Below are 23,269 nucleotides of genomic sequence, written 5' to 3'. Positions count from 1 at the left end.
GACTTAATATCATGAATATTTGTCACTCACTCAGCTAACCATTTTATCACTAGTCAAATCAGTAAACACCATGTTCTGCATCTCTGTTTGGTTACATATCAAAATAACTATTCAAATCACCTTAAGCTTCTTAACTGTCTCCTGATTTGAAACCATAACATCCATTTCAGCAGTTGCAGAGGACAAGTCATCATGAAGTGGCTCTTCATTTATAACATGTTGTCTGTGAGTCTGAAAAGAGGTCATTATATGCAACAAATATTAATAAGACAACAAACCAAGTCACATGCTTAAATTAAGAAACCCTAAGCCTAAGGAAGGCTAAAATATCTACATTTAACCAAAAAAAAAATCAATGCAAATGCCTAACAGAATATGATATAGTTAAAAAAGTATGTAATAAATAAATTTCATTTTTCTTCATAAACACACCAATATATGTATCATTAAATCTCATCTAAGGGTAAAGGTAGTTTATTTAAAATGTTTTATAATATCCAAAAAAAAAAACCTCATAAAATACTTCTATGGTTTATCTTAGCATCAAACCTTAGTTGTTATATCCCTTGTCATCACATCTTCATCTTCATCAATACTTGGGGCACTTAGCTTTACTAGGCAGCTGGTGCATATAGCTACAACAATTATTTCTCAATTTAACCATGGTAATAGCCACTAATAGGCCTAGTCATATTAAATAGATCTTACTTATTATACAGCATATTTTTTTTACACTGTGACTGAATGTTTAGTAAAAAAATAAATAATCAAATATTTTAAGATCTTTGTCATCATTATACTTTAAAATCATTATCAATCTCATATCATTAAAGAGAGTTAGTATAAAGGCATATTCGTTTCCATTATAAATCATTGTGCATTTGTGTATCAATATATCATATATATACCGTAGGTTATAAGAGTACTTACGGGTTCCAATTGGTAGAACGGGTCCATATCCTCTGTGTATTTTAAGGATGTCACTGATAGTAAGTGACCTGCTACACTTTTGCTTTTTGGTGATTGATGATGATGGATGCGATTCGTGCAAGTTTATGAAAAATGGGAGTTGGCAAGTTTTTCTTCTATGCACATCAAAATTTCGTTTTAACAAGAAAGTGAAATGGGTTGAACAAATATAAACATTATGGAAAAGTTTTGGTAATAGACCACATTCAGTGAGAATAATATTTCTATTGTTGATAGCGAGCGCAGCGAGGCGGCGCAAAGCGCCGCTCGCGTAGCGAGCTCCATAGACAACGTGTACGAACGGAGGAAATTCGAGTTGAAATCTGCACATTGTTCAAAGAAAATTTTGTGGACCCGCGTGAAAACGTTCTACTATCCCAGTGATCCTTTGCGGTGCATAGCAACTTGGCGGAACAGGAAGCGTTTCTAAGGAAAATTCTTACCTGTAAATCGCATACATCATTTTCATTTAACAATAAAAAATCCTTTTTAAAACATTAAAGTAAACAACACATATGCTTACGTAAAAAACTGTACCTATGACGTCATTTCCTTCCCCGAATTTGTCCGACAATTTACGAAAACTGTCGAGCGCAAATAGTTAAGTATGACGTCACAGTGATCTGGCGTTTTATATTCCCGCGATACATTTAGAGGTGGATCAAGCATCCGTACTGAATGTAACGTGTAGGAAGTACACAGTAGGGAGTCACCGTTAATACTGATACTGCGCTCACTATTAACGGTGACTCTTTGGCTGATTAGTTTTATTTTAATGATTTTTTTGCTCAGTAAATACACATGCAAGTTCCATGCTAAATTTATTGTCATATTGATCCAATCATTGTATACGTTAGGTAGGTGACAAAAACTTATTAAAAAAGAAAAGTATAATCATTATTAGATCTACGCGAAGCCACGTCATTTTGTAATGAATAAATAAAAGAAAAAAATTAAACTGTTAAAATATCTACATGTATTTGTATATTCAAGTATATATTATTTCAATAATATTGGATATCACACACTAAAAAAAGGGGGAGGGAACATGTCTACAACGTAAAGCGTACAAAAATTAAAAAGATTAAAAACAAAATTGATATCACAGAGGAAAACTAAAACACCGGTAACAACAAGGAACAAAATGAGAAATTAATAACACAGACACACAATTTATTGATTTTAATGATCATTATTAAAAGGTAAAGAAGAGATAAAAAAAATTATAAAAACCAGCTTTGTGTTTATCAAAATATTTTAATAAGTCTGTTTAACATTTTATTAATGCTCAATGGTAGTTTTTTGTTTAAGTGTATAAACCTAGGAAGGGACCATTGGAATAAAAGTTTGATATCTTCCGCTTCCTTGCGGTGGTAAAAGTTTTCGAGACAAAGCCAAAGTTTGTTGGTTTGGTTAAGTCCACGGGTTGCATTTAACAATGATGACAGATGTGTGACTCCTTCTGCGCTCGCCCCAACGGTCACACCGTAAAACATATTATCAGCCGTGTTTAAATCAATGAAATCATTAGAACATAAAGAATTTTCCGGGAAAATAAAATGACAGATCATTGTTGTTATCTTCTGCTAGCTGTTTACATGATGTTTTCTATTTTTCAATACAAAAGAGTTACTGCAAGGGCAATAACTCTTAATGGAATTTAGGTGTTTCCCCTTGGAATTCAAGATTTTTACATGCAAATATTTTCATTAATTAAAATAACACAACTTTGATATTGGGAATGTATATAGGTTATACGAAGAACTTCAAATTAGGGAAGTCAAACAGACTTTTTTACTTTGCGTTTAAAACATATATCCAAACAAGTTATAAAGGAAATATAGCCGGATAGACAAAACTTAAATTTACAGCTTTCCACAAAAAAATCGAAACCTGAAAAATTTACATACACCAATGGATTAAGCTAGCACTAGGTTATATTTTTGCAAAGTTTTATGAAAATTGATAACCATTGTTTTCCTACAAATTTTGGTGCTTACAGAGAATAACTCTTAAATCCTTATGTAACACTCGACTGCCCTTATTACAGATACGGCGTCAAGATTCATATGACGAAATCGAAGACTTTATTAATTCATTTTGTGGGATTTCGTATTTTATCGTGAACAGTCAATATATAAGTTTGATGGCTTATAAAGTACCAGTTATTATACTTATCGTACTTGTCAACATCAGTTAAAATCTAATTTATTTGACAACAATTAGATTTGTGGACTTGCAAATTAAACGTATGTTGAACTGTTAGGTACGCGTCTCAACTTTTGAAATAATAGGTTCTCCAATAAAGTAATTGATACGATGTATAAGAAATAATGGACGAATTGTCTAATGGTTATTTTTCAGAACCTTACGTAGACCTCCTTCCCTTGAAAAAAGTATAAAAGAGAAAAAAATAAAACAAAAGTGAAATCAAAAAACACTTACAGGCCAATCATAAGAGGCAAATGAATAAAAGGGAAAAAAACCCATTAAACCTCTGCTGTACATAATGTAAACAAGAGCTGATCTGCGTTTTTTCCCGAAATATCATTAATATAAACGTTATGAATTCTTAAAATCACGAAACATCCTTTCACCTACCCACTGTCTTTTTACTAAAAAATTTAATGTAAATTTATGACGTATTTATACGTATTTATATATGTATAAAATTACCCCTTGTCATTTTTCAACCAGGGTCAAATTACACAGGCCAACTGATGACACTCAGCGGTAAGAAGTCTGCGATTGGACTTTAAGGCAGTAAAAAACCCGCAGCGATGCAGACTCAGAACACTCTGTTTTTAGCAAAAATGTCCCCTTCTCAGACTTGCAAGCTTACGAATGAATTTATTTGCATTTAGAATCTTAATAAAATACAAACATTTAAATTTTTGGAAGATCAAATACTACTAAAACTTTGAAGGATTACATATGGTTAAAAAACGAACAATTTAATGTTATGGGTAGGAACAATAGCAGCCTTTATCGTTCCGATATGTAATTTGTTACCGTGTGAATTGTTTACATTATTGACAGAAGTCCTGCGAGATTTTTCAATAAATTTTATATTAACCTTCTTTTGACGTTGGTTCAAGGAATTTTGCAATATGGATCGTCCGATAAAATGTCCAGAAAGGCAGAAAAGGGACCTTCGTGTGTTATCTATTTGAAAGTGAGTTCGTCGGAATTTCTATTTTGAATTTGCCGTTGTTATCTTAAATCTTCAACACATTCATATCAAAAGGAAATAGACCTACCTTTACGAACAACGATATTTAATATTGTATTATGCTATTTATCGAGAAAATTCTTCATGCCAAACAACATTTAATGAATTGAAAGATGTTAAATGCGCTGGACGAATAACACAAGCAATTTCGATATAACCAAAATAAGTGTTTCTTCATGCAGTTGTTACAATTTATGGCTACATGAATAAAGTCTATCAAATAGCATAGTGCAACAGGGAGGAAAAAATCGGGATTAAATTAATGCGAATTGACAGTTCGTGGAATATGACTATTCAAATTGAACTACCTCCTAATAGAAACTCTTCAACTAAGTAATGTAAATTATAACAAGATTTTTTGTTTATATAATATAGAAAAGGCAATCACAATGTAAACCAGTCATAAATAAAATATATAGTCGCGTTATGTGACAAAGCATTTAATGCTGATTTCTGTATATGAAAAATATTTTAAGAACGTAAAGGTAACAAGAGGCCCATGGGCCACATCGCTCACCTGAACAGCAGTTCCTTGTAACATTACATTTCGTAGCATATGCTTTTTCTATTTTAAACATTGAACCCCTTTCTGGGGACCCAGTTATGGTCCGAGGTTTATGGTTGGCTTTAACAACATAAATAGTAACATAGGAATTAGAATGTGTAGCACTGCGGTGGGACCGCACGTACACAACCTGAAAAAGAAGAGAAGAGTTCCACTTCAAGAGGAATAACTCTCAGACTATACAGAACATCAAGAAAGATAACTCTTGGTTCCACTACATTAGAGTTTACACAATTTGAGGATCCTTGCAAAGTAATCTCACAAACTGTAGCATTATAGTTCTCGAGAAAAACTTTTTAAAAACATTTTCAATATATTTTTCTATGTTAAACTTTGAACCCCTCTTGGGGCCACAGTATTAGTCCAGTGCTAAAGTTTTAATTATTTGGAATCTACATTATTTAAGGATGCTTGCATAGTTATCTCACAAGCTGAAGCATTATAGTTCCCTAGAAAAAGATTTTTCAACATTTTCCCTCTATATTTCGATGCTAATTTAAACTTTGAACACCTCTTGGGGCCCCAGTATTAGATTGAGGTCACGGCTTTTTTAATTTCGAATCTACACTATTTGAGGGTGCTTAAGTAGTTATCTGACAAATTGATGCATTGTAGTTCTCGAAAAGAAGATTTTTAAACATTTTCCATATATACCGGTACTTCTACATTTAACTTTAAACCCATCTTGGGTCCCTAGTATTAGTCCAAGGGTCACTATTTTAAAACTGTCGAACCTTCATTATCCAAGGTTGTATGCATGATAGTAATCTCACAAATTGAAGCATTGTAGTTCTCGAGAAGAAGATTTTTTAACATGTTACCTTTATATTTCTATAATAAACTTTGACCCCATCTTGGGGCCCCAGTATTGGTCTGGGGTCACGATTTTACCAATTAGGAATCTACATAAGCGAAGGATGCATGCATAGAAATTCCACAAACTAAAACATTGTAGTTCTTGAGAAGAAAATTTTGAAACTTTTCCTTTATGTTTTTTAAAATGTTTAAATTTTGAACCCCTCTTGGTGCCCATCAATTGTCCGGGAGTAACAATTTTTTGAATCTACATTATTTAAGGATGTACATGTATGCATAGTAATATCCAAAACAGTTGCACTATAGTTCTTGAGAAGAAGATTTTAAAACATTTTCCTATATATGTTAAAATCTAAACCCCTACTGGGGCCCCAATTTTTGTTCGGGGGTCACGATTTTTACAATCTTCACTATATATACAACCTTTTGTGTATGTATTGGCATTTTTGGTGAAGTGGTTCTTGAGAAGAAAATTTTTAAACATTTTTCATATGTAGTTCTATGTTAAACTTTGAACCCCGCCTGGGGCCCCAGTTTTGGTCTGAGGGTCACGATTTTTACAATTTAGAATCTTCATTATACATTCAAGCTTTTGTGTAAATATTGGCATTTCTGGAGCAGTGGTTCTTGAGAAAAAGATTTTTTAAACATTTTCCTATGTATTTCTATGTTAAACTTTGAACCCCGCCTGGGGCCCCAGTTTTGGTCCAAGGGTCACGATTTTTACAATTTAGAATCTTCACAATATATACAAGCTTTTGTGTAAATATTGGCATTTCTGGTGCAGTGTTTCTTGAGAAGAAGATTTTTTAAACATTTTCCTATGTATTTCTATGTTAAACTTTGAACCCCGCCTGGGGCCCCAGTTTTGGTCCGAGGGTCACGATTTTTTACAATTTAGAATCTTCACTATATATACAAGTTTTTTGTGTAAATATTGGCATTTCTGGTGCAGTGGTTCTTGAGAAGAAGATTTTTTAAACATTTTCCTATGTATTTCTATGTTAAACTTTGAACCCCGCCTGGGGCCCCAGTTTTGGTCTGAGGGTCACAATTTTTACAATTTAGAATCTTCACTATATATACAAGTTTTTGTGTAAATATTGGCATTTCTGGTGCAGTGGTTCTTGAGAAGAAGATTTTTTAAACATTTTCCATATGTAGTTCTATGTTAAACTTTGAACCCCGCCTGGGGCCCCAGTTTTGGTCCGAGGGTCACGATTTTAACAATTTAGAATCTTCACTATATATACAAGCTTTTGTGTAAATATTGGCATTTCTGGTGCAGTGGTTCTTGAGAAGAAGATTTTTTAAACATTTTCCTATGTATTTCTATGTTAAACTTTGAACCCCACCTGGGGCCCCAGTTTTGGTCTGAGGGTCACAATTTTTACAATTTAGAATCTTCACTATATATACAAGCTTTTGTGTAAATATTGGCATTTCTGGTGCAGTGGGTCTTGAGAAGAAGATTTTTAAAGACATGCACCCTATACTTACTGTTTCGCAATTATCTCCCTTTTGAAAAGGGCTGTGCCCTTTATTTTAACAATTTATAATCCCCTTTCCATAAGGATGCTTTGTACAAAATTTGGTTAAATTTGGCCCAGTGGTTTTTGAGAAGAAGTTGAAAATGTGAAAAGTTTACAGACGGACGGACGGACAGACAGACAGACAGACAGACAGACGGACGGACGGACGGACGACGGACAACGGGTGATCAGAAAAGCTCACTTGAACCTTCGGTTCAGGTGAGCTAAAAAAGGGGTGAAAATGCATGAACATACCATTTATTTATACTTATTTAGTATAAAATGATTTTATTGGAAGGTACAAAAGATAAGATAAAATCCCATCGAATTTGTTTTTGATTACAAAGTAAATAAACCCAGTATTCAGTATAAGGTACACATATGAATTTATTCCAATGAAATTGTTTTCAGAAAAATTGTACAGATATATACATTTTTTTATACATTTATTCCATTTCAGTCTTGAAGAAAACATGTCAACAAATAATCCCAAAGATTTATACACAACGTGTTATTACAGATGTGTTTTGATTGGGGGGTGGGGGGGGGGGGTGTTTGCACAAGCTCACCTTTCTCACAATGGGTATGCCTCTTTTTGAAGTCCCTTTCCATAATACATACACAAACTACTTTTTACATACATACATAACAAAACGAATATAAAGAATAGGTCCCTTGAAGCAATGCATTAAACAAATTTTCAAAGCTCAAAATCAATGCAAAAGTACACTGGATTCTGCAATGTCGAATTGTACTGACATGTATGATAAAATATACCGACTGAAATCTGTTAATTCTTCTGGCAATTTTAAAACACTTTGTTTTTGAACCTCAAAATAAATAGTGTTTATAAATCAAACGCAAATGTTTTATATTTATATGCATTGTGTTCAATTTTAAAACTCATATCATTAAAACTTAATCACCCTTTTGACACTATTTTACAGTGTACACAAGAATAGACTAAAAGAGTTTTTAAATCAAATCATCATTATCATATAAGTTTTCTGCACTTAATTACAGCGGGAATTGTTAAATAAACATTGACCGCGCGACTAGTCCACAACTGGCTGATTACAAAATGGCGAACACACTGGCGAGACTTTGTTTGATGAAGAGAACGATGGATAAAAATTCAGATATATGAGAATTAAAAAAAGAATGCACTTTTGATTAAATAATACGATATAGACAGTCTTACTTCCACGGCATTAGGAAACACACCCTGGAAAATTCGGTAGAATTGTGTTCCTACATTGAACATGTTTCACAACCCAAATTGTTGTTCAAATTTTTGCTGAAAAAGGGTGCACTAAACATGAGACTTTACTGAAGTAAAATAAGAATACATGTATATAAAACTAACTTAATATTAGATTATTTAATACATTTAGTGTGTCTATATACGTATATGTACACTGTTCGAAAAAATTAAGTTTCTACATCTTAATTGAACAATATTAATTGTAAAACCAAACCAACAAACTAAATAAACATTAAGTTATGATTTATATTTCTTCTCTCTACATTTCTTTAAACATGTTTCCTTTGATTGACAAGATTCTTATGCATTGTCACAACTGAACTGTTGACTCCTGTTATCCAATAAATCACAACAATATATAAAACAAATGAAAAATTAATCTATTTTCATATGTACAAAGAAAGTAACATTTCATAGTTGTCCACGGGCCTCTATCGTCCAAATCGTCAACGTCGTTCCACCACGTTCCACCAAAATCCACCAAGATCCACCACGTCTCAATAAATCACGTCCCGTCTCATCAAGTTTACAATAAAATAAGAATCAACATTGGTCACTGATTTGTGGAAATAAACATACACAAAATAATGTGGGCAATCAGCTCTTTTTATTTTATGGAACAAGGGCACAAAATGCTCGAAAATACTGTTCTATGTGCACACCGCTTCTCTCCAAAATCAGCCCACACCCCGTATATGTAGCAAGGAAAATAATCAAACAAGCTTTACCACTCATGATACTAAATATAGTATTATCCGGCAACAATAATACCCCTTATAAACATTTACGTAAACCTACCAACAAGTTCAATGTTTATTCCAGTCTAAATATAGGAACATCGAGTAGTTACCAACCCAGTGACCAATAAAGAGTAAAAATTGAAGGATAACTCCGATCTATAAACGATAAGTCTTACGGTAAATAAAGCTGACGAATATATAACAAAATATGATTAAAAAAAAACCCATCAGCACAATGTCTATTATGACATTCATTTTTGTGAAACAGCAACATAATTTACTATTTATGTATAAGTATTTTTATATATAAATAAATTTACATTTGCATGGAAGCTAAGCTAACCATTTTTTGTAAAGCTCTTTCATCTTTTCTCTCACTTTCTCTAATTTAGATTTCAAAATGACAATGCTTCACTATTTTTGAAAATATATACAAGACAAAAAAAAAATACAATTTGAATCTCACATGTAGTAAAGGAAATTAGCAGCTTTATATAATGTGACTTAAAACATAAATACTTTTTGAGATTTATAACAAAAGATCTATTATAATATATTTTTTTTAAATGTAAACGTGATTAAATTTGGAATGTGGCAATACTGTGTTCAGTTGTAAAACATTATCATTGAGTTTTTATGACTGCTATCAGAAAAAATTCTAGTTAAATAGTTACTCGTATATTTTGTTTATTTCTTTTAAGATATACAATTACGGCAAAACATGTGATTATATTTGGAATGTGGCAATACTGCGTTCAGTTGTAAAACTTTATCATTTAGTTTTATGACTACTATCAGAAAACATTCTAGTTAAATAGTCCCTCGTATATTTCGTTTATTTCTTTTACGGCAAAATTGTAAACTGAATACCTTCATAAAACAAAATACAATGTAATGTCAACACCTCTACAATATTTGAGTGATAAGTAATAATCTTTAATTAGGGTACCTTTAAAAAACTTATCATTCTTTTAGATTTGTAATATTTTACACTTGTTGATATAATTTTCCTGTTATTATGTACATAAATACGCAAAATATATTTGAAAACCCCTTACAACAATCACTTTTGTGTACAGTATGGAATTGCATTGGAAATATACTGTCCAAAAATAATAATATAATGCGTTCTGTTGAAAAAAGTAAATGCTATTTTATCTGAAAAATGCATAACTTCGAAATATTTTATATAAAATAAATATGCCTTACTTTACACTGAAAGTAAAACTTTTTAACTATCAAACCTTATCTACCCTGCTAAATTTAAGCATACATTTACTAATCCATGATAAAATCATAATATTGATCCAAAGACCTTTAATATATCTGATAAACTGCCATCAAGGAAGATTTTGGTATTGATCTGTAAATGGAAAAAAGTTTAAGCTTGGAGATTGACTTCATTTTGCATAATAAAACCGTAGTCAGTTTACAATTTTCAGCAAAATCAGAAAATCATTGCCAGTTATAAAATCCTCACCATCTTCCCTTTCTCTCAAAACGATTTCGTGGGCAGTTTTAGATTTTGTGTGTTTTATACTGAAACAGAAAAAAAATTGGATTTAAAAATTAAAACAAAACACTAGCATCAATGTTATCGTTCAAAAATATTCAAAGGTTGATACTTACTTTTCTAATGCTATCGGATTGCATTGTTTATCTAAAAAAAATATAGAATATGAATATGAATATAAATGAAATGTATTTATAGTTAATGTACTAGTTAATTGTCCAAGGTAAAAAAAAGTTTTTGGTCTGATGTTTGGAGACAGAAAGAAAAAATAGCGACACACGAAAAAATAAAAAGAATGAACGAGGAGAGAAGGTTACTTTTATCGTCTGATGTTATGGTCTGATATTGGTGATCTTCTATCCTGGTTATGTCTTGCATGAAATAATCTCCACCTCTCCTGAAAATCAATTTAAATAAATCAATTACAATGAAATGCTCATTCAATTAATTATCTACAAAACTTATAAGTACACAATTTTTTAAAAAGTATGTTGAGATATTATTTGTTTAAAAAAAGGTTTTGTTACATTGTCTCGTTGTTTATCTTTCATTTACTGTCACACTGTAATTTTAGAATTTACAAGATGACAGCAATTTTAGTTTTATAATGTAGGTCTTTCTTTTCCCAAATACATACCCAGTTTTGTCAATTGTACTTTTTTCTGAAACGAAATCGTAACATCAGAGTATCAAAATCAATAAAAGTAGGGGGGAAAATCATATAATTTTTTATATTATCTGATATTATTTTGATAAAATAAAGCACCTTTTCGTTTACTATGATACACCTTCCAGATGACTATGTATACCAGCTGACTGATACAAACAATGACAAAAACTCCAACCAGAGCACCCAGTAAGTAAACTGTGGTCGATGCCTATGTAAACATAGTATGTTTAATTGTATAATGACATTTATAATTCTTAATACAGATGATGCAAAGAAGGAAGTAATTAAAGTGTGATATTTATATATGTTAACTCGTATGTATGAATGCACAGTGTTTACCGCTGAAATACTTCCCGTTCTTTGTTTCTGGTGACACAGATACCAATCTAGTTATCTTGAGCCAAACAAATAATGAGAACGGGCTTGAAAAGATGACCCAGTATCCATCTAAATATTTCAGATCATCACAAGCCTCCAACAATGTCTTTACAAAGTTATGCCACTTTTTCATTATTTTCATCATTTAATTATTTTACTTGTGCATCTCACAGAAATTCATATTCGATTTAAGAAATTACAACTTGCAACATATCAATGCAAATGATTTTACTCATAAAGAGAAAATATCAACTGCATGGTTCGCTTTCAGTGATTTCACGTTGCTCGCAGTCGTAATTAATGACAGTGAACCAGTTTATTGTTAAAAAATGCATACGATGACTTTGATTCTGACCTTAATTAAAGCTCATTAAAAATGTTGTTTTTATATTCCTAATAATGAATATATCTATATAAAATTAAATCTAATTCAAATTGAGCCTCATCCCACCCCTCTTTTTAGAATAAGGCCTCCCTGTACTTTTTGGTAAAAAATGAATATATTTTTAAAATACATCATATTTGTTTCAACTTACATGCATAATAACATGACATGCACATCTTTTTTTTAATTACTTATTTCATTTTGAACTTTGTGCCCCTGTCAGGACTTCTTTCTGACCCCGGAATCACGTTTTAAATAAAATTAATTCTACCATATACCAGAAAGATTAAATTATAGGCAATTTCGTTCTCGAGACGAATATTTTATTAATATCCCCATATTCACTCTTTTCTAATTATCACCACTTTTAAATAAACATGGCCTTTTTTTTTTTTTTTTAAAGAAAATTGAAAACCCTTTTGCCAAAGATGGTTTGTGCTTAGTTTCGTTCAAATAAGCTTACTGGTTCTGGAGAGGAAGGAAATGACAACTGTTTACAAACAATACGACAACAACAGACGACGGATACATTTTGATCAGAGTAGCTCACCCGATTCTTTCGCTTATGTGAGCTAAAACATGATAATCACAAAATGTATACTTTTTTCTAGAAATTATATTTTATCTTTAAAAAATAATTTATTAATTGAGATTTATTAATGTCTGTTGTGAAAGCCAAATTTTAACATAAATTTCATACCTGGTGTATTTTGTGGTTTACCTGAAATTAAGGGATACAATAATGTATATCATATATTCACTCATTTTGCTAAAATTTAGACCTTTTATATAGGTAAACAATTGGCAAACGAATCGGATATCTAACCACAAAATACAATTACTAGATCATTACATGTAACGACTGACAGTTAGAAAATTAGTTATTGATTGTATCCATTATCTATCATTTTTCATCATACCCGGGACTGTGCATGTCTGTGACGTAGATGCCTTTTCTCCCTTACTGCTTATGGCAATAACTGTAAATGAGTAGACCGCGTTCTTCACCAAGTTTTTCAGCATAGCACTAGTCCCTATAATTGTGGATGAATTCAAGACTTGATGACTATCTAAACGTCTGTACGAAACCACAAATGCAGGCGCATTTGTGCTATCTGTTAGTTGTTTAGTTGTCCAAGATAAAAACGCTACATTTTCCGTTGAACATATCACTGAAATATTTTCTGGAACTTCTAAAATCCCTGTGAAAAGAAAGATGTTAAGATACATATTATTTAAAACTATACATATGGTGTCTGTGTTATAAAATTGCATGCATACAATATTTGAAATTGTCAAATACTTTAAAACTTATATTGCAAATATTGGCTGGGCTTTGAATAATTGGATGCACGCATTACAATCTGAGAAAAAATATTGTTTGCAGTGTTTGAACAATAATTCTCTTTTTTTTTTGGATTATAGAAAAACAAATATTTTAAGCAAACAATCAATGCAAAAGCAAACACATTTATCTAATTGTTTTGTAAATAGATATATCATATTAAAAAAATTGATTTTAATGTAAAATATTTATGATGTTTTCTTGTAATAAATGGTTTAAATGAATAATGTGGAATTTGACCTTCGTTTGATACTTCTGTTAATACGTAAAAGTAAGTTGTAACTTTTCCGATATTATTGGTAAGATGAAGAGTGTAGAGTCCAAATTCGTCATCTTTCATAAAAGTCTTTCTCAAGTGATATGAACCGGTTGTTATGTTAAGGGACGTATTTGTCTCCATAAACGAACTTAAATTGGTCTTATCGGTGGTTGAAATGAACGTCCATTCTGATTTAGGTAAAGGGTATCCAGCTACGTTGACAGATAGGTCGATAGAGCTTCCAAGAGTTGCATAGAGTTTTTGGAAGTAAATACCATTCAATGGTCTTGGCCCACCTTCAAAAGCATTACGATGGATATGAGCTGTAGAATTATCTTTTAATATGACATTTTTTTACATTTCAAAATAGAGGAATTATGAGGAATATATAAGTTCAGGTTGTCATTTTTTCATAAGCATGTTGCTTGCTGTGTAATCTTCCAATATATTCATATATACTAAATAAGAATAATTTTGTGAGTTTATCTTGATTTAGAATATTGCAAGAATTAAAATATTACAATGCACAGAGATCTTGACTGGACTTGACTCGATGCTGCCTCCACCGTTAGTTGCTGTACAGATATACTCTGCTGTCTGATAACACTTGGCTGATGTGTCTGTAAAGTTAAGGATATCCGTAAAAACACCAGCAACAATAACCTCGCCGGTATCTTGATTCCGGATCGACATGTTAGTGGGCGTGGAACTGTTTACATTGCATGTTAGTCCAAAGGGTGACGATTCATTTACTTCATGTCTTTGGTATGCTTGAAATACTGTAATGCTTGGTATATCTGAAATGAAATTTTGACAGATATGTATTAATATCAAAATTACTCACAAGAAAAAACGTTTCTTTTTCTGTTTGCAATTATGAAATATTTGCATTTCCTTAGTTATTATTTATTATGAACTTATACATATAAAGCTTATAAAATGTTTAGGGTCATGAAACTGGAGTTATTCTGTCACCCTAACCCTACACCCCACCTCGATTTTTTTTTTATTGCATGAGCAACACCAAAACTTTAAATTAAATGCAAAGTTAATGTTTATAATCGTGAGAGAATATTCTTGATAAAAATAAAAATAATGATTAACTCAATTTAGTGTGATTTTATTAATTCAAGTTAAGGTGATTTAAATTGAAAGTTTTCAATATCACGGGCGTTGCTATGAACTACCTTTATGCATTTTCATAGGAAAAATTAGAAATTGTGGACAGAATAAAATGAATTAAAAAAATTACAAACTTATTATTATAAGAATTTAAAAGATATTATGTAGTTTAAGCAATAAGTATGTTTTCGAAACAAAATGACACCAAACACTCTAAACAAAATAAAGTTCTTAACGTTGACCGCTCTAACATGTTGATTCAAAATCAGTAAATATTTAATAATTGTTGCAGTATCATCTTTTTATTTGCAAAGTTAAAGAGACGGGATGGTCAATAAAATAGCCATGAGATCTACAACAATGTGATTTGCTTAGTCATAAACTAATAGTTATTAAAAAACATTTCTAATATTTTAGCCTTAAACATTGAAAATTTGCATGAAGCTCTTTATATGAAGGAAATTGATAAAGTCCAAAAATGGCCACAACTATCCAGCCTTCTTAAAAAGTGCTTCATTATTGTATCGATAACTTATTCAATAAACTCTGTGCTATCGCTTTTCAATAAGGAATTGTGGAAATTCAAATTTATTTCACACAAATTTGTATTAAATACCATAAAAGGCAACGTTCACGAATGATTGTTGGACAGTGCTTGAAGCTGTAACACTGCACGAATATGTCCCTTCGTCCTCTAGTTGGCTTATGTTCATTATGACAAGATTGTACATCCCTGTCGCTGGGTTCATTATCACAGACAAACGATCTCTTCTATGGATTTTAGGATTTATAACTCCATCGTAAGAATATATAGTATTTGAAGGTGGTCCAATCCATGTCATTCTTATGTTATCTACTGGCAATGAAACTGGACAGACCAGTTTCAGATTGTCTCCCTCATGTCCATATATTGTCTCAAGACAATGGATTTGTGCTATTGATCATAAAGATTAATCGGTTATTTTTGATTATATGTACTCAAAATATCATTTTTTTTTCAATTTGTTTATATCAAACTTAACGTTTCTATTACCAAATAATAGCATGTATGCGAATACATAGGTAACTACTATTCAAACTTATGAGACACTACAACTAGTCTCATAGAAGAACATTACGTATATGAAACTGTACATCATTTCCTGAACACTTTCTCTTAAAAATAAATCTTAATTTATTATCAGTCCAATCTAAATTTTATATCTGTCCAATCTAAATTACATGGTTATTAAGATGTTAAAAGCTCATATCATTAACCACAAAACACAAAAGAGGAATCTTGATTGTCTTTAATCTTAAAACTGTGTATTGCATATGTACGCAGATTTATTATCACAAGTAAATGAGAAGAACTATACATACATATATGGTTATATAGGTTTATTGCAATGCTTTAACTAAGTTTTTTATATGATACAAGTATTTTTAACACAAAATATGTCTCAGTACTGAATAATTGATGCTAAACAGAACCGTGTTTTAAAACTTATTTATACTTTTTATATGTTATCAAGAAAAGTGATAGCTTCTATAATTTAAAAAGCTGTTTTAATCCAAAATGAATGCTTTTGATGTACGATTAATCTTAAGTCACTTATATAATGGTTTATTTTAATGAATGGCATTTCATAAATCCAAAAAGATACCTATGCTAATTTTCTATTTAACTCCTTGATTTTTTATAAGATTCAAGGACATATTATGGACATGTATGTATGAAAAGTCCATACTTACGTAGAAGCAACAGAAAAATGTCCAAAACCAATCGAGCAAGAGAAAACTTAAAAACACACTTAGCACAGAGCTGCATTTTTTTAAAATGAAGGGTTTTTTTTCTTCCGGGATATAAACACATGTCATTAAAGTTTTAATAGCCTAATATGGTGCACGATTGTTGCGAAATTATAATAATAATAAAACAAACTGATACATGTATAACTCAACTGGACTTTTTAATTAAACAATTCTACCAAACTGTATATGAATAAAAAACAGTTGAGGACTATGAGCGGTATTATGCATTTTTGCCCCAAAATTAGGTTTTATAAAGAGTTTTAAACATAAGGTGGGCGACGTTGAAATCATATTGAAAACACGTGTGTAAAAGGATATTACAACTCTGACGTTATAATGCAGAAATTGCATCGTAGATATTTTTTATTTGAGTAAATTAATGTTTGCTGCAAATTATGGGTGTTTGCAAATAGATTTCGACTGGGAAATATCGCTTGCTTGCGCAAGTGTCATTTTTAAAGTATAAATGCAAATAATTATATGAATCAAAACATGTGAAAATCGACTTGAGAAGACCCACGCTCTATTTTTCAAAATGAAAAAATATAAAGAAATATATAAAGAAAAATAGTAAAAGAAAAAAAATTAAAAAAGAAAATTTTCATTTCTTTGCTTAGTTGCGGGAATTACATGTAGTCATTTGGATCGTAGATAAACTAGTATCACAATTATAGTGAAAAGCATCCTCTGTAAAATGATTTGTGAAGAATGAATTTTTTATGATACTATTTGAATATTATAAAACCCATTTTTCTTTGCACCTTTGATTTTGAACTGTTCGTTACCCTCACATGTCATACTAGAAAAATAACTATGTTAAGATTTCTATTATATTAAATTTTTAAATGTATTTTTTGTATTTTATATGAAAAGAGAATGGACTTTTACATTTCGTACATGTAATTATGACGATATTACATAAAAAATGTTTGTCTTTCTTTTTATAGCTATAGATAACACACAATGGCATATTTTTACTAGATTTCAATGATCGGTTTTATTTTATAAGTGTACATTTGCATCCAAGTTGCCTTTATATGTCATCCTAGGCTAATTCGATGTCTGTCGGTGTCAATTGTCTTTCGTTTCTTCTCAATATGCTATTCAAATATTCTGGCAATCTTTTTCCAAAAACGAAACGCAAGCTTGCTTGCATATATGTTTTACTTATGTCTGACTTTTTTGCATGGAATTGCATAACGGTAAACTTTAAAACCAGATAACTGAAAACAAGACATAAATCTACCACACTACTATGTGTTAACTATTGAATGCCCTTTTTTAAGAGGAAAAACTAAAGGCTTTATTATATCTCTTACGTAACATCGTCGTTCCATTTCTTTGTTACAAGTTAGCACAAATGACTCCCCAGACAAGATACATAGTAAGCAAAGCAATACAGTACCAATAATTTAAACTTTCGTGTATTGATAGGGAAATAAAAATTGCAGTTGTTGTTTAATTACACACGAGGGTGTACACTTCCTCAAAACAAAACACTTACCAAGTCAAAACATTTATATTGCTAATCTATCATTTTAAGACAATCATTTAAAACAATTTAACAATCTAAAAAACAATACGCTCTTTATTTACAATTAACTACGACTAATATCAAGTCATTAATAAACGATTAAAACATGAAAAATATAATGAGAAAACCTCTTGAGATATCTATATTATGCTAAATTTATGAGGTAAGAGAGAGAGAGAGAGAGAGAGAGAGAGAGAGAGAGAATTATTGGAGGATTAGAAATTATTGAAAAATACTTCTATTTTTAACAAGAGGCCAATAGGCCTTGATGCTAACGCTTACCTGGGTATCATAGCCCATACAATAACTTATCGAGGGGTCGTATAAAGCTGTATATGCATTTGAGTTTGCATTTGCATTTGAGTTTCATTTTGGAGTAAAATAATTATATTGTTATGACAACCACCTCCCTGCATGAAATCTTTCATAATCCCATAATTTCGCTAAAATTTAGAGATCGTGATAGAGTGTATGACCTAATGGTGAAAGGTGTACAACTTAAAAAAGAATTTTTCCACGTTCGCTTAATTTCTAGATAGGTTTTTTTGTGTATATGTTTCATAGATAAATCAAAATAAGGTGGCTAATATACTAGTTTCTACTTTACTCTTAACAAATCTACTTGTTTATTGAAAAAAATAATCAAAAACTGTTTTTGCTTCAAATGATAAAATACTTGCGAACTCTTTTAATCATACTTCTTATTTACATTATATTCAATGACAAATAACTAAATATGAATAAGCAAGGGAAAATAACTGTTATAATCCTCCTCCATGAACTCTTTTCAAACGCTTTCACACAATTTTATTGATAACTTTAATAAACAGCTTCATTATTTGTCTTTTATAAAACCTGTGAATTAACTCATTTCTTTCATTTAACCTGAGCAGAATAAAATAATAAGACAAATACATAACTCCTCCAAGCCATAACCTTTGCCTTACATGCAGGTGACATATCATATAATTAAAGTTGACAGCTTAATATTTTATTTTTCTCGATATGCAGTTAGGTTTTTTTTTTCGTGTCAGTGGACGTTTTTTAAAAATATTATATACATTAACACTAAATGACCATTTTGGCCACATCCTGCATTAAGAACTCCTACCCTTTGCATCATTTAAGTGTTTTGGCCCCTTCCTGGATTCAGATCCCTTTATTGGGAGACGTGAAATTTAAAATTTTGATAAATGGTTTTATTTTCTTTCTTTATATGCCGTCATATGCTGTTTTATTCAGTATCAGACTGAATATAAGTAAAGATGATAATTCTTCTAAACATTTAATGCATTAACGCTATAAAATACTATATTATAATTTTTTGACAGCACCCTAGAGTCAGAAACACCTACCTTCGAGGACATGACATTTATAATTTTGGTAGCTTCCTGGTTTACAATATTAAGAATTCAGTTATCCTTACAGGTCTGTTGGAGTAGAGAAGAACATTTCTAACATTATGTGCATTTACACTATACATGTACATCCATTCTTATATCAAAACTCTTATTCACATATTCAAGATGATAAAAAATTTACAAGTTTAGTAGAAGACTTCCTGGAAAACATAATGATTAATCCAGTTTGCCGGGACATGATAACCATTCATTTAGTTTTTTCCCACATCTTTTGGAGAAAGAAGAAGATTTTCCAAGATTTAATACATTTTCACATATGGCTAAATGAATTTCACAATTTAGTTAGAGGAGTCCGTGGACATCATAACCATGTATTCATTTTTATTAAGATATATATGGGATTAGAGAAGAAGATTTTCTAAGACTTAATACATTTTACTATATGGCCCAATTGGCCCAACCTTATAACATGAACCACTGACCCATGGGCCATGATTTTCACAATTTGGGGTTACACGGAAATCATAACCATGCATCTAGCTTTTTTCCTCACATGTGTGGGAGTGGAAAAGATTTTTACATTTCGACATTTTTTTTTTTGCAGATTGTGTCCCGTATGTGGCCCTCGGGGATGGTTGAGCCATGAACTTCACAATTAAGATTTCTCGTATCAAAGAGATGTTTCAAACCAAAAAATGATAACAGTCTTTTCAGGAAGTTAAAAATGTAAAATTTTCACGCACGACGTACACCGCACGATGCACGACGACGGACGAAGACCAACATCAAGAGGGCACCTGAATTACTCAGGTGACCTATAAATATAAAAACGTAAGGCGCTTTTCTTCCCTTTTGGATGCCTTTTGACTAACATTGTTACAAAAGAATAGTCATATGTAATTGAAGGCCTGTACATAAGATTTATATCTCTTACACTAAAACTTATAAGCTAATGTTTTTGAAGCTTGATTCATTTTTTAACAAGGTGTTCATCTCTGACTTATTATTTTTTTAGTTTTTGAAAAAGTGTGCATCCCTGTGCTTTACTTTAAACTCTATTATGATCATTATCATAATCACATCCCAATCATTATGTGAACAAAATACTTCATATTGCAAATTAAGTTTGTTGGTCAGCTTTGTACAAGTTTATATGGTTTTCCTTTCAGACTTTACTACTGTGCTTTCGAAGTTTTAATGTCCGTTTTCTACCATTTTAAATGTTTTCTATGTTTGTCACCTTTAAAATACCGTATATCAGGTTTTTTCCGCGTGTATCCAATTTCCGCTTTGTTCGCGACGATTTCCGAATCGCGGAAAATAAATCAGCGTAAATTTGATACAAAGTTTCCTTTTTGTAATAGAGTTCTCTCTTTCCTGATGAAGTGTACAGGTTAATAAAAGTACGGTGAACTGTGTTCAGTTAGTTTACTTAGAGGTACAAATTGCGGGATCGGAGGACAAGCTCCAGATAATAGATTTGTATGCCTCGTTCTTTATTTAATAATCCATTGACAAGCTAATTAAAACGTTCGCTTTCATTGCATAAACCGATGTCTAATTATACCTGAGCTACTGGTATATGTAACGGTACATGATCTATTTATTTATGACTGTTTGCGGCTCCGAAAATTATTGTCGGTAATTATTTCACATTAAGGAAAACGTGTAAATGGATTCATTGTCCGAATTTTTCATTACAAAGAGCGACAGTTTAGATACTTTTCGCCACTTTCCTCACAGGTTTAGACAATCGTAAATTATATTTACAATGCGACTTTGAATAAGTGAAAAATAGAATCGCGTAAATTTTATACACCCTTCTAGGCTCTGATTCGCGGAAAAAACATGACGCGGAAAAAACCTGATATACGGTAGTATTACAAAGATAACTAATTATTACACATATAGACGTAAGGAAGTCTGGTTGGTGCCCTAGAAATATGTTTGTGCTTATAGATTTAACTATGATGTAATGTCTTACCTTTACTTAAAAGCTTACAAATTTAACGACATTTTAGATATTTTTTTTAGGAATTAAATTGATTTGAGACGACAAGTTTTAAAATTGATTTTCACGCAGAACATTTACTTGTTGCACATTTCTCATAACATAGCTTTGTTAAAGACTATAGCATTTTTTTGGGCTTAAAGGGTACTAGAAATTTCTTTAGTCAACCTCTTAGATTAAAACTGAAATTTTAAGCAGGGTAAAAAAATGATTCCGGATAAAGCTCTCCAATTCAGTCAACAAAATGTTAACTGAAAGGTATGGAAAGGTGACTGAATAACAAAGCTAGAGGTAGCAATATAGTTTGAAGTATATTAGTACTGATAACAGTGACAGTTTTCATTTAAGGTAAGACAACTTTACCTTCTTTTTGGCTGTGTCTCATCCCTCCTTTTTAAAAGTAACAAAAAAATATTAGTTAATTTGTTTAAAGATTATAATTACGGCCATTAAGTCATCTTAATCTTCCGACAGAGACTGAGCAAAAAAAATTAAAAAGAGGTGCATGTCAAATTATTCACATATAGGATGAACGTATTATACGTATTGCTATAACTAATCATTTTTAAAAAATCGGTTTTATTACTTTATTAAATAGTCACATGACATTTTAGAACATTTCTGTTTTTTCTGCTGAAACCTTTCAGCGTTGATTTTCCCTCATTGACATGACTTTTTTTTCTGAATATCTTTTTAGAGATTTAAAAAATTAATAACAATGTGATATAAAGGGCTCATTTGCAGCTTCGGGAGTTTAAATTAACAAAATCACAAATCGATGTAGATTGAAGTTATAATTCCCGCTACAATTATGCACAGGTTTAACAAAAAATATGAAGTATAAATTAAACCTTCCAATGAATTTAAATGAAGAGGCATTCTAAGATTAAGTTAGAAAAAAGTAAAAAAAACTTAAGTTTATTCAAATTAAGTTCTTATCAGGCGTCAAAATAAGAACATATTTATTTCTATTTATCTCATTTGTATTTGTTTGTTTTACGCTGATGACAATAGTGTTTCTTTATTTAAAAGTGTAAGAAAAAACCTGGATAGAAACTGCTACTGATAGACTGCCGACATTCGCCTTCCATTTCTGGTTTATTAAAGTTGTTTCTGTAGATTTCAATTTGACCTCACCCTTTATATGAACAACGTCACAGAAGCATGAGGTGGACTCCTGGAAAAATTGCTGAATCAAAAAATTATAACTAATGTGAAATTTTCATCAGTAAATATGATAGTCACAAACAATGATGATTTGTTTTAAAAATAAACAAAATAGATGAATTAGAAATACATGTAATCATGTCCCGTGAAGACGCCATTAATTTTCTGTTTAGAAATATGAAGAAAAATATACAACCTGTGTTTTAATTTCCTTCTCAAACTTCTATATGGACGTTGGTACATTTCATGACGTGAAATAATGCGTGTAAAGCTTGGCTGCGAATTTCCAAAAACTACCGATTGTGCACACTGAATGTTGACTAATAGTTTTAAGGCTTTATTAGGTTAGCAATATTTAAAATGACAATCGAGGTTTTCAAAAATAGGGAAAATGTGTTTTTGATTGATTATATTGCATAAATAACCAACATTTGCATGAGCATGAAAAACAAATTGATTTAGTTATTAACATTACCTTCAACTTGCTTATGTTCTTCAGTTGCCAGTCCTAATAAAGTAACATGGGCTGTTGTAGATCTCTCTGGTGGAAACTCTATTTTAAAGTAATAATTGTTTTCTTTCGTATATCATCTATATTAAAGGCGTTTCACA

At 31.1% G+C, this 23,269-nt stretch overlaps 1 protein-coding gene and 2 long non-coding RNA genes across 3 annotated transcripts; all 3 read right to left on the bottom strand.

The window, feature by feature from the left end:
* Positions 1–119: 119 nt before the first annotated feature.
* On the bottom strand, positions 120–1,195 carry LOC136272390 (uncharacterized). The gene is made up of 3 exons (XR_010710390.1): positions 931–1,195; positions 550–635; positions 120–231 (listed from the first exon to the last, which is right to left on the bottom strand). It is a non-coding gene; the product is annotated as an uncharacterized lncRNA (long non-coding RNA).
* Positions 1,196–7,492: 6,297 nt separating this feature from the next.
* LOC136272323 (uncharacterized) lies at positions 7,493–11,751 on the bottom strand. Its single transcript, XR_010710303.1, has 6 exons — positions 11,398–11,751; positions 11,269–11,293; positions 10,949–11,028; positions 10,748–10,778; positions 10,599–10,657; positions 7,493–10,481 (listed from the first exon to the last, which is right to left on the bottom strand). It is a non-coding gene; the product is annotated as an uncharacterized lncRNA (long non-coding RNA).
* A 942-nt stretch (positions 11,752–12,693) lies between these two features.
* Positions 12,694–16,636, bottom strand: LOC105322119 (lachesin). Its single transcript, XM_066073725.1, has 6 exons — positions 16,525–16,636; positions 15,407–15,724; positions 14,190–14,465; positions 13,650–13,964; positions 12,985–13,266; positions 12,694–12,785 (listed from the first exon to the last, which is right to left on the bottom strand). Exons 1-6 carry the CDS (start codon positions 16,598–16,600, stop codon positions 12,721–12,723), a joined length of 1,332 nt encoding a protein of 443 aa, XP_065929797.1. The 5' UTR covers positions 16,601–16,636; the 3' UTR covers positions 12,694–12,720.
* Between the last annotated feature and the right edge of the window lie 6,633 nt (positions 16,637–23,269).

This window comes from Magallana gigas, chromosome 10 (genome assembly GCF_963853765.1).
Source record: "Magallana gigas chromosome 10, xbMagGiga1.1, whole genome shotgun sequence".
Classification (NCBI taxonomy): Eukaryota; Metazoa; Mollusca; class Bivalvia; order Ostreida; family Ostreidae; genus Magallana; species Magallana gigas.
This window is presented reverse-complemented; position numbering and strand designations above follow the sequence as displayed.

What these genes read in the sequence shown, in the direction of transcription:
- LOC105322119 (XM_066073725.1), bottom strand. Translation starts at nt 16,600, where the DNA reads ATGCAGCTCTGTGCTAAGTGTGTTTTTAAGTTTTCTCTTGCTCGATTG. An exon ending in CGTGAACGTTGCCTTTTATG is followed by an intron (nt 14,466 to 15,406) that starts GTATTTAATACA and finishes ATTTCATTTCAG; the next exon opens with ATATACCAAGCATTACAGTA. An exon ending in ACAGACATGCACAGTCCCGG is followed by an intron (nt 12,786 to 12,984) that starts GTATGATGAAAA and finishes CCTTAATTTCAG; the next exon opens with GTAAACCACAAAATACACCA.